The 12854-nt window shown below is 41.6% G+C and overlaps 1 protein-coding gene across 2 annotated transcripts in view; it reads left to right on the plus strand.

The window, feature by feature from the left end:
* Positions 1-640: 640 nt before the first annotated feature.
* The window catches only part of Kcnip4 (potassium voltage-gated channel interacting protein 4), a 1227189-nt gene continuing 1214975 nt past the window's right edge, over positions 641-12854 (plus strand). The window contains exon 1 of one of the 2 annotated variants that reach the window (XM_004624536.2): positions 641-852. In XM_004624536.2, coding sequence (XP_004624593.1) covers positions 792-852 — 61 coding nt within the window. In that variant the 5' untranslated portion in view covers positions 641-791. The remainder of the gene's footprint in view (positions 853-12854) is intronic. The other variant, XM_004624540.1, reaches the window with a different exon arrangement.

Raw genomic sequence — 12854 nt, forward strand, 5'->3', positions numbered from 1 at the left:
CTTTTCACCTGACCCGTCCTGCTCACCATGGTGGCTAGTGCTCCCCAGCACCCAGCCAAGTCGCATGACTGGTTTGTAGCTTCAGAAGGGAAAGTTTCCTGTCTAGGAGCTCCTGGCGCTCTGCCCAGCGCCTGGGAAGGGCACCTCCTTGCGCCTCCCTTCTGGCGCCCTTCTCACCCGGGCTAACTTTGTGCCGCACTGTCTGGGCTGGAGCTGGGCGAGTCTGAGCCCCGGGCAGCCAGCAGCGCATCTTCTGTTATGGACCGGGAGGAGCCTGTAGCTCCTGCCCAGGGCGCTGAGCCGCAGGAAGGGGTCTGGGCCGCGCCCACAGGATCGGGCAACTCTCGCTTGCAAGGGGCCCTGCCCAGCCTAAGTCACGTCGGGTTTCCTAGGTCATCTGCTCCGTCACAAGAGGTGGCGCCCCCCCCCCCGCAACCCGTGACTCCACAGCAGGTGGCAGCGTCTGCGTGAGCGCGAGAAGGAGAGGGGAGGGGAGAGAAGGGGGCGCCTGATCTCGGGTGCAGCGCCTCGCGGCTTCCCCGCCTCCAGCGCCCCTGCCACCCCGCGCCCCGCGCGCCCTCGCCACCCGGCACCGCGCAGCGCCCTGTGCGCCCCCCGCCGGCCTCGCGCGCACCTGCAGCCTCCTCTCGCCCTGCCCGCCGCCGCTGCCGCCTCTGTTCCCAACCGCGGACGCCCGGGCCGAGCGGCGAGCGCTCCGGAGCCAGACCCCGCGACCGACGTCTTGGCCCGCGCAGCCCCGAGTCTCCCTCCTGCTCTCCGCGTCCGCAAAGATGAATGTGCGGAGGGTGGAAAGCATCTCGGCTCAGCTGGAGGAGGCGAGCTCCACAGGCGGTAGGATGCGCGAGCACGCGGGCGGGCGGGCGGGCGCCGGCTCCCCCTCCGCCCTCGCCTGCTCGGACGGGGCAGCCCCTTCCTCCGCGGCTGGGGGCGGGGGGCGCTTGTTGCTTTCGCTCGATGAGAGAGGGGCTCCCGGGCCCGACGGAAGGGAGGTGGGCACGGTGGGGACGGGCGCCAGGGACACGGTGCATGCAGGCATCCAGTTTGGAAAGAAAGATGTTTGAAGTGTGTTCGCAACTCGCCGGTGGCCGGGTCCCCCGCGAGCCTGTCATACTTTTGCCTTCTCTGAAAATGTCCCAGGTTGTTTATGGTTTTGCCAAATGACTTCCCACCTTACACTTCCTTGCCCAATACCTGAGGATAATGAGCTGAAAGAGTACCGCTCCTCGCCTTCCACTTTTCCTTGATCTCCCCAACATTTCTCCACGGAAACTACATTCTTTGTGCCCTGATAACATACAAGTGGAATCCAGTCTGTGGGAGTCTTTGGCGGGAGCGTCTGACTTGCTTTATTGCTGTCTTCAGTTGAGTACGGTCAGGGAAAATGGATCTTCAGTGACACCTGGGAATAATGTATATACCGTTCAGCTAGGAAAGGTCCTGGGCACTGTGCAGGAAACAAGGCTTTCAGAGAAATGTGCAACGTGAGAAGCAGGGAAAGGAACTGTTCTCGGAGTTGAGTGGGACTCAGGGCGAGGCGGGGGAGCGTGCCCTCCCAGGCAGCGGGTTGGCTTGCAAGCATTTGTTTCTAGGTGGCTGGGATAGACGCAGAGATTTTAGAGAAGCCATAAATAGGGTGAAAGTGGTGGTAGGGAACACGAGCGTGACAGAGACAGACATTTCCCAGGTTATGTAAGCGAAGGGGTCACACGTGGCTACAGTGTCATTTGAGTTTACAGGGTGGAAGATCTGGCCTCGAGGACAGGAAACTTCTGAGGAAGGTGGTTTGGGTACCTTTTTCAGTATCCAGGGAAAGAAGTTGTTTCAACAACTGAGTCTACCACCTGAATCTATGGAAAGGAGAAATGAGCATCCTATCTTTCCCCTTTAATAGTTAAAAGCATTCTAACAAGCGGGACACTGGTTCCTTCTGAGGGTGAGGGGTTAAGAGTCATGCTCCTTTATAGACTGGGGAAACACTGTCTTTAAAAGTGCTCATTTTACTTGTAATGAATGATATTTAGAGTTAGTTTTGCCTAAAACAGTAGCGACCCAGGAAAAGAACCAAGTATAGATGGAAAATAACTTCTGAGAGATAGTCATCATGTTTAAGGAACTGAATTTTTAAAAAATGACATTTTAAAATTGTAGTGGGCTGGATAGTTCATGGAGCATGGGTTGAGTTCACAGGGTCTCCGTCTTTGCAACTCTTTTTGAGGCTGTAGGGCTTGCTGTCCTTGGGGATGTGCTTTTGTGGGCACAACTGTGCTAGGAGCTCAGAGCTCAGAGCCTGGCGGGCTGTGGGGAGGCCATCCCGGGAGCTGCTGGCTTGTGTTGTTTGCCTGGTCCCTGATAACAGCTTGTTGGCTGCAGCCAGGATTTCATCTGCCAGATTGGGGCTGAATCAGCTCATCCAGGCTCTACTGTGCCCACAGTGGGCAGAATCTCCAAAAAAGAGAAACACAAATGAAATCACACCTGGGGAGTATGCTACAATGAGAAGATTAGTAATAGAAAAACTTTACTACCATCTCTAGACTCAACATGTGTTCTTTGGCAAATAGAAGGAGGCTGATTACATCTTGGCTAAAAATGAAGAGTTTGAACTGATTTAACACTTGTTTCTTGAAATATAGCCACAAGTTTTTTATAACTAATTGCCATAGGATGAGGAGTTTGATGCAAAAATAGTTCAAAGGGTTGTTTTTGTTCTTGTTGTTAATGTTAGAGAATGATGCCACTGAAGCTGAAGTCTGTACTTTCATCCAATGTATGTCATAGCATTGTGGTCATTTGAGCTCAGATTTGTGGTCTTCATTAGTCTGGGATATACAAGACTGACTGGCATCTTTAAAGGTTTAAATTCACTTATCAGTTCTTCTTTGATGACAACCATGCTTGACCTCTTTCTCCTTCTCTGCTGTGTTTGAAGTGACAGTGGTAGCTGGATTCATGAACTTAATTCTTAGTCAACTTAATTCTGCAGGCGGGATGGTGGAGGAGTTGAGCTCATGGGCCAAGCCACCGCTGTGTGACTTTCTCTTGGAGTTACCTGGAGGACAGGAGTGATCCGATGACTTGATGGGGCTGAAACAAAATTAACTGGAGGCTCTAACTGCGAGATACATGTGAAGCTGAGAGAGAAATAAGGAATTGGAGAGGCAGGTGTGCTGGTTCTGTGAGTAGATTTTGAGTATGGTTTGCTGAGAGGCCAAGAAAAAAATGACATGAAACTGAGAGTAGAGGGGAAATTTTGGAAATGCTTGGAACAGAATAGAACTGTACTGCTAAAACTTTATACTCATAGAACTAAATGATCATTCCTTGTTCCCTTTTCAACAAGTAAAAACCTTTTAGTATGTTTAGAAGCTTCCATTCTAAGCCATGGTAGTTCATACTATTGATGCTGCAGGGAACATAAGATGGACAAGTTACGGATGACCATAGAGAAGTAGAGAAGGTTTCTTACAGACTAGAGTGCTCAGCCTTAGCCTTTCTTGCATTAACTTCACATTAAACCCAAGCCTTGTCCAGAATATATTTTTCATGTCATTATCTCTTCCCATTATTTTGCTCCCCTGCTATAAAATCAAACATAATCCTGCTACCAATAGAGAGATACAGGGAGATAATAATTCAACCATGCATTTGAAAGAGAATCAGAAATAAGGTCAGAGAAAAAAAACTACAAAATTATTCATTGGTGTCCTTAATTTGTGCCATCTAGCTTAGGGATGGCAGATGTTTTCTGATGTAATCTACAACGAAGAGTGGGGAGGAAGCACACGTCTCTGTAGTGTGAAAAATCTCTTCAATTTTGAATTGTCATTTACTGGAATGTGTTGTGGTATCTCCTTATGTTTTATGTTTATTAAGGATAGAGCAAAATAAAATTAATAATTCTGCATGAGTAATATTCAAAGAAATAACATATTCTGAGCACTGATAAAGCTTTTCACTATACAAGGTATTATTCTAGTTTTTGACGTACAAATGGAAGAGAACATTAGACAAATGGATTGAGTCCAGGATTCCCGCCCCCTGCTTTCTGTACTGTACTTTCCACACACCCCCGGCCAATGATTATATCGTCTTTCATAAAACAGGATAATAAATGCTTTGGAAATCAGTGAGCCATACAATATAAAATATGTGTGCAAGATTTGTGCAGAATTGTACACATGATATGATTGTTTCCTTGGAGAATTTTCTGGGGTTAAAATATATGGCTCTTTTTTGTATTTCCTTTAGTTGTTTTCCTTGTCCTTTCTAGAACATGAGGGTAGTAATGCTTTTCATTATTTCATGGTACAGTGTGCTTGTTACTTAATAACCTCCATTCTTAGCAACTGTTTCAAGTATATGAAAATGTGTGTGTGTGTGTGTGTGTGTGTGTGCAAGAAGGACAGAGAGATGAGACAGGGAGAAAGAGATGTTTTGTTTATTCACAAGACGATTACTATTCTTAGAAATGTTTTAAACTTACGTGATTGCACCTGTTGCTACAAGTTTATTCACCTCTGGGCACTGAATCACTCATTCAGTATTATGAACTATTTATTTGCTTTAAGGTTCTAATGAATTTTTTTCATAGACTGCATAACTCCCAGTGAAACTTTGGTGATTTATGCTTTTTACTAACATTTCTTAGCTGATTGTGAGCTTTGGAAGAGCCGAGGAGCTGTGTTTGGCCCACTGTCTCACATGAGGTCTGTACGTACTGTTCGCTCAACAACAGGCATTAAATGGGTAGGTCTTCTTTGCCTGCCCTGCCAACGAGTTATCTTGTTTCCTCTTGTGTTCCTCATGTTCCCCTTCTGAGCACCTTTCTATTCTTTTGCCTACTCCTTTGTGCAATTTGTTAATTGTCCTCTTTCTTTAAACTTCCTAATCAAACTATTGTTTCAATGTTTATCTCAAAGTGAAGGTTCCCTTAGTCTATAGTGTTTCCGAGTGCTTTGCTCCACTACTGGGTACACACTTTAATGCCCTCATGGTCAGACACATCAACAAGCTTTAATTACATCAGCAGATGGAAAAGACGTATTTCCTTTAGAAACAACTTATCATGCAGATTTTGCAAATGGTAGCATCGTTTTTTGAGGTATGCAGATAAAAAGAAGAAAACATTCCTTCTCCAAAGTTTTCCTAATTCTGTCTCAAATAAGAACCCAAAAGCTGCTGTTCTCCCCTGGGTTGTTCATTCTTTCAGTTACCAGTTCACCATCCACAGAGAAGTTCTGACCCTTATTTCCAGTTCACAATGGCTGCATCTTGTTTTGCAACTAACATTCCCCACCCAAAGCCTAGTACATTTACTAAAATCTGACTTGAATTTTACCATCTTCCTATGCTAAATATTTTCCTTTACTTATACTTTTAGAAGTAAACACACTTCTGCCTTAGACTGATACTCCAGCCTTCCATAATATGGTAACATAATGTGGTCTTTCATTCCATCATTGTCTTCCATGACCACTTCTAGGAAGATATCTTGGTCTAATTAAACTGGATTAATCTCATGCTTTACCCATTGCATAGAATTAATTTCCTGCTATGACGTTTCCTGATAAAACCCACATATCCATCAGACCCAACTCAAATACAGTCTCCTGCTCATGCCGTTTTATTCATTTCTCCTTGATGATTTTACTCTATGCATAGTAAATGAATGATTCCCCAAAGAATCGTTCATTTACTATGCATAGAGTGTTTTATTTTATTTCAATCTAAATTTCAACAAGAGGATAAAGTAGGCCTGTCTGTCTAATTTGCAGCTATTAGATTATAATTCCTCATTGGCAAATACCATACCTAAGTTACTCATTTTTATAACCCTAGTCAGTACTTGCACATAGCTTCACAAACTAATAGCTGCTTCAAACACTGTTACTGAATTTAAATCATGTTGCCCTAAGGTAGACCTAAAAATAACCCCCAATTGTAACTTATGCCTGATTCCCTGTTACTTTATGCTGGAAGGCTTTCCCCCCTTGTCCTTTCCATTCAACAGATCAGGCCTAATAATATAGTAATAGGGCACAAGGGCCTAATAATATAGTAATAGGGCACCAAGGTCAGTTTCCTCTGAACTACAAATATTTTGACAAAGTGACAGTGTATTGTTTCTGAGGAAGACCTTAATAGGTGCTCGGTGTTTTTTGTGTAGTTAGAGAAATCATGAATACTGTGTTTGGAAGTTGTTCCTGAGACTGCCCCTCACCTTAATACCTTCCTTATCTGTCACCTCCAAAACCAATAGTGGGGGCAGAGGGCATGGGGTGGGGGCTTGAAACGTTATCACTGCTCCTGATCCCTTCCCACCATACAGTTAAGACATTGGCAGGAATATTTGGTTTGCCCTGAAATGGGATTGTGGTTTCTATACTGCTGTGAATCATGCTTCTGAACATGGTCTCCTCTAACATTTCCCATCCAATGTCTACACATCGGAACTACCACATCTGTCATTATTGTCATCAGTGTCATTATTGTCATAAGGTGATCAGTTCTTCTATGATTGCAGTGACTGAGAGAGAAGGGAATGATTAAAACTTAGAAGTACCATTCAGAGCCTACATATCCATCTCCTTAGTGCATGTTCTTTCATCAGGTCTTAACTTGAAAATCAGGCTACAGAGAGCAGACAGTGACAAGTTTGAGACAGGCTTCGGCCCCATCTTTCTCACTTGGCGTCTGTATCTCTTCTTCTCTTGTAGCTTCTTTATGATATGATGCTCCATGAGCATATGTATGCATGTAATATTAAACAGTCCAGCTATAGGGACACTCTGCATTTAAACATAAAGGCTCTCTGCACTGTGATGATTTAAAGAACAAGTGGAACAAGAATACCTATGTAGATTTTTCCGTATTGTGCAGTTAAGTTTTCCTGCTGGGTGAATACAGCCGTGGTGGTTGAATGGCTGATTCATTTTAAATAGGTTATTGTTTAAAAACATGGTGGTTATATTAACGACACTTGTGAAATTTCTCTCCCCTACATACTGCAACCTATTACTTACTTAGGGAAAAGTATGTATTCAAGATAATTTGTGGCACCGGTTTATGATTTTTGGTCTATGTGAAGCTTGAGTATGTTTAGAGAAAGTCCCCTCTTGTACAGGCAGCATCTGCTCATGAATAGTGAATAAAATGTCTTCAGGGAATTAGAACTGGCATTTTTCATAGGTCTTTAATTTTAAAAGGTTTTGGATGAAAAATACACTTTCATCTCCAGATGTCAACACTTCTTAATATTTTGAAGGATCTTTGGAGTGAAGAAGTTGATTTAAGAAATGACATTATTGGACCCGAATGAGAATCAGAATCAAATTTGACTTGATTACAGTAGCTACTGTAGTCTAAGGACCATCCTTCCCTCCTGACTCATGTCTGTTCTATAGCACTGTCTGCATATTGTGTTACAGATGCTGACTTGTTCCAGAAAGTGCCCCAAATCAGATTATTTTGTTTCTTTATAAGAGAAGACATGACTTTGAACTATCGGCATGGCATTTCATAATACTACTGGGGAAACACAGCACATGTGGCTTTTAAACTGATCCAAAGCTCAGAAAAGATGTTTGGCTAGGGGTTTTGTTTTTGATTGTAATGTAGTGTACTTAAATGCATGTTTATTAGGACAATCTGAAGAAAGCTAAAACTATTGAAGCCAATAACTAGTTTCAGTGTTTTATATAGGTCAAGAATATGGAAGGTGCAAGCAATAAAAATAAGTAAAATGGATAAGAATGTCTTACATTATGGTTGTACCAAAAGGTAGAGATTCACACCATTTTTTCAGCCATTGCATCATGCAAACTGAAGCTCAGGTAGGTATATTTGTCTAATAGCTGAAAGGAGTTCAAAAACAAGACATGAGACAACAGTCAACAATAACGTAAACCTAGCCAATAGATAGCTGTAAAATAATACTGCCGAATATAGTCTTCATACCAAGTTTAATTTGTAGACAATTTTAATTTAGAGAAATTTTAATTTGATTTAGAGAAATGAGAACAGATAGAAATTGTCACTGGCTGTAATGTTGCTTTTCCTTTCATTTGTCATCTGTGCAATAGTAGAAATTAAGTGTGCTCGTAGCTTATAGGAATCCAGTGATGATGAAATGAGATTAAGTCAGCAAACATTCACAAAGACACTGCCTGGTGTTAGGGCGACTGAAGTGAGGGTTTCACCTTAGTAGAGCTTATTATTGTTTATTCAAGATGTAGTTACTGAATTTGCTCTAGGTATTTGTCAGTAATGGGGGGGATGGTTAAACATGTTTGCTTGTTTGTGTGATGGCACCAGAGCTTGTATTGCAGGCTTTCCCACTTAGGTATATCCCCAGTGCTTTAGTTAAAAAAAATTATTTTAAGGCAGGGCTTCCCTAAATTTGTAAATTACCCAGACTTGGCCCCAGTTTATAATGCAGAGTGCTAGAATTATAGGCATGTGCCACTGTGCCTGGTTTAAACACGTGTCTTTAAAAGTCCCCATTCCTATTGGGGTATAACTATGAATGTCCATTTTGTATCTGTGTATTCAAAGTGGTTGGGATAGATATATAGTTGCATTCTCTTAAAGAATAGAAGGATTTGTTCTAATGGTGTTTGTAAAGAGGATCACAAGTCCGCATCTTGTACAGCAATTAACCACTAAGAAGAATATATGCAGTGTATTATTTGTTGAAACTGTACTTCCGATATGATTTGAAACTGTCTCATTGCTATCTGTTTGTCAATAAAACTTTGAAAAGAAAACAAAATAAATAAAAAAAAATAAAATAAAAGTCCCCATTCCCATGATGGAGCTAAGGATAAAGTGAGATGGATGTTTAAGAGCAAGATTACTTCTGATTGGTACAATTGCCATCCCTTTCCAGAAGAAAGTACACAGTGATATTGAACTTGAACTTTCTCTCTTTGGGGTCTTTCAGAATTAAACTATGAAAAGGTCTGGGTTTGAAATTCTATGCTTTTACTATTGTCCATTTTCTTCTCTCTATTTTTGAATTACAACATTTTTATCTAGCAATCACTTAAAGGCATTGTAATGTTATCTAAGCCATTTAAAAAGAATTTTTAAGTTTCTATAATGCTGGGAAAGTATAACGAAAAATACTGTTTGCATAAAATAAGTAAGATTTGGAAGTTTGGAGAGTACAAAATGAATAATAACTTCTGTTGAAAGAAAATGATAAAGGAATTGAACATGCTCACCTCATTTATTTGTAACATAAATAATAGTCCAGTAAAACAGAGGCACTTAAAATAAGTATAAAAATTTAAAATTAAATAGAATATACAACCCTAATTTATAAATTGAATTATGTAGAATCAGTCATTTATTGTGCAGTTATGGTTGTACCTTAGCCAGTACTGCACGTGCTTGTTAAAATTAAATTTTGTTAACTAATTCTTTCCATATCACGTATTTCCATAAAGTTCCTGTGGTCAAGGCTTGGTCTTCTCCTCCCATGATGCAGAACACTATATTACAGCAGGCCATTACTCTGTCCCTCTCACTCATGGTCCAGTTTCATTGTCACTCTGCTGAAGTTGTGCTCTCCGCGGGAGCCGGCACAGCCCATGATGTGCATGTGTACTCTCTTTATTTGAAAACTGCAAGGAGGGAAATCTTAGGAGGCAAATATAAAGTAATGAGATTTCACAAACAAGGCATTGGAGAACATGGGAAAAGGACAGTTGATGCTGTGGATTAAAACAGTTAATCTAGAGACATCAAATGGGGAAATTCCCCTGCCATTTGTTTGTAAGAAAATAAATATATTTTAATGGAGGAATAGTTTGATGGATAGTTTTTTAAAGGGCCACATGTCTAGATTGTAAAAATGGAAGGTAATAAATACCAGCGTGTTGGATATAATTTAAACCCAGGATTTGCTACTAATCATTACATACATCCTACTTAAATAAGTTATGGGTGTCACTTCCAAATAAACATTAGTTGTTTAAAAACTAGTATTTTCAAAGTTATTGTTAATCTCTCAGAATAATCTCTCAGAATAAGCACCAATAATAAGAAACACTGTAAGCACTACCTGGGGAAGGTTGAACTGTAGAAATAAATTGGAGGAAGTATTGCAGTCTTAAGCACAGTTCCATTTATCCCCGAATTCCTGAGCATGAGATTGTGCTTTTTCATAAATATCACTGAATTTTAAATTTCAGTGAGTTATAACTTCAGCCTTGGGCAATTTGTGTTCTGGTGTTTTTTGGTTTTTTTTTTTTTTTTGGAATAATTTTGGGGTTGCTTTGAACAATCATTTATTTAGAACACATTTATCAATCACCTACTGTGTGAGAGACACAGTGGTAGTAGAGTAAATATTTGACAATATAAAAAGCAAGTCGATTGTTTGGGGAATAGGAATTAAAGCTGTCATGCATCATTCTTGTCTATGCCAGAATTCAGCTTCACCTGCATGGTGTTAATTACAGAGAGCATGGAGTTTCCCCATCTTTTTTTTTTTTTTTTTAACATTTATTTTGTGTGTGTGTGTGTGTGTGTGTGTGGCCAGCTCAGCCCACCAGGGGGCGGGGCTGGCTGTGTGTGGTGCTGGGGAATCGAACCGCGGTCCCTGTGCTTTGCCAAGCTTGTTCCAAGTAGGTGCTTTAGACCACTGAGCCATCTCTCCAGTCCCTGAGTTTCCCCATCTTTGAAGACATTTTGCCATATAGTTTTCTAGGATTCAGTTATATATGTGTAAATGAAGGATATTGTTACCTGAAATGCATGACTTTTGGGAAATGATAAAAAAAATTATATGAAATTAACCATAATCCCATGCTATATTATGTAATATTGGTTTCTCAAAATTGTATATAATGTTGAAAAATCAACATTGACCTATAGACTAACTTATGCCCTTACAGTCCCATGCTAATTGGGGCTTTTCCAAGTGTGAGCCAATTCATTCTCTCATAGGGCATATACCGAGCTTTTGGAGATATTGCTAGGTATTGACTAAAGTATTGGAATGCAGAGATGAAAAATATCCCATGAGAAACCTGAACCTCATTCACACAGCAGCCATAAAAGACAGAAGGTGCAATGTGAGAAACCTTGTGGTAGCACAGAGCAGCAGGTGCTTTTGAAACTGATATGAGTCATATCTTGCTGATTTTTCAGGGTCAAAGATAACTACTCAGACTGGATGAGACTAGAGGATGAGAATAAAATTTCCAGGGAAAGATGGCGGTGGGATGGATGATCCATGTTGTCAGGTAGGGATTTTAGTTTCAAAGTCAAGGTCAAGGAAACAATTAGTATAATCAGGAAACCACAGAAGGTTCTCCGTGGTGCAGTGAAGCTGTGGGGTAGAAGAAAAGAGTGGGAGAGGGAGGCTGGAGAGTGCTGTGGGAGCCAGAGCTTGCACTAGGAGATAAACACAGCAATGTAGACAGAAAAGGTAAAACAGCACACAATGAGACCACTTTGGTGGTACTAAGTATGGGCAGACATATCGAAGAGCATCGTAAGGCATTGAGCATGTGATAAAGAATAAGGAGGATATCTGAGATAGGAACAGGATTTGATGAGCCCTCAAATGATAGGTTGTCACTGAAAAAGGACTTAAGAAAGATCCTGGGATAAAAGCTACATTCCCAGCTTTAGCAACTGCTGGTGGCATCAATTTAAGAAGAGGAGAAGGACCCTGGATGTTTAGTTGAAAGACGTGAGATCAATATTGAATGTATAAAATTGAAGGCCTTCTGGGATATCAAAGCAGAGATGACGTCAACAGGTATCTGCTTCTGTGAGTTGAAAGGAAAGACTGAGATAAGGTTTGGTAGACAGTGGGGAGCTGGTTGAATTCCACAAAGAGTGACAGGATGAGAAAGTGTTTGAATTTTGCATAGCGGTGAAGGCTGCATGATCGACAGGCATATGGAGGTTGTGGCATTAGTCTAGGCAAGAGAAAAGAAGTCCTTAGGAAAGGGTAAAGGTAGTGAGAACAGAAAGGTAAGTGAGCTGGAAAGCAGAGACATTTACCAGAAAGGATGGTGGTGATTTGGGTGTCTTATGACAGTTTTGAAAGGCAGGGGATATAGGAAGAACAGATTTTGAAGACAAAATAATGTATTAATTTTTTTTTTTTAGGAATATTGATGTTTAAGGAGCTGGGAAAATATCCAGGTCAACCTGTCCCATAGGCAATTGAAAATACAGAGTTCAAGTTTAATTCATTTCAGAGAAGCTTGTTTTTAAGTGTCCAACACTGTGATGGATGGATGTTAGGAATATAGAGATGAATGAGACACAGTCCTGCTCCCAAGGAGCTGTCTGTCAAATGGAACCAAGAACCCAATTCTGTGAATTTGTTGCAGGGAGATAATGGGAGATCAAGTCATGAGGTAGAATCTAGAGTTAGATTCATAATGAGTAAGGACAGGAGACGTGAAACCAGGCAGACTGTCATAGCTGGGGAAGAAATTGGACAAGAGAGTAGTGGAGGTCAGTGCCTGACACATGACAGACTGAGATGTGTTCACTAATAGAGGACTAAAGAGTTTCTAAAATCCAGAGGTGCTCAACAGAGTGAGCTATGCAAGATCTAGGTGGCAGATGGGGAGGGGTGGCAAAGGGTGAGACTCTGTGCTCAGGACAGGGATCAGATACCATGCCTGCTCCTGTGCCACCAGCAGGCCACTCTGTGACCTGGTTTCTTTATGTGTGCTGTGCCTAGACTGTGCTTGCCGCATATTTGTGTGCCTTGCGTCCTCACTTCCTTCAGAGTTTCATTAAAATGTGGTGATCAGCTCTGACGACCTCATCAGAGATGTAACACCTCCTGCATCTCCTAA

The sequence above is a fragment of the Octodon degus genome, unplaced genomic scaffold, assembly GCF_000260255.1.
Source record: "Octodon degus isolate 3935 unplaced genomic scaffold, OctDeg1.0 scaffold00006, whole genome shotgun sequence".
In the NCBI taxonomy this organism is placed as follows: Eukaryota; Metazoa; Chordata; class Mammalia; order Rodentia; family Octodontidae; genus Octodon; species Octodon degus.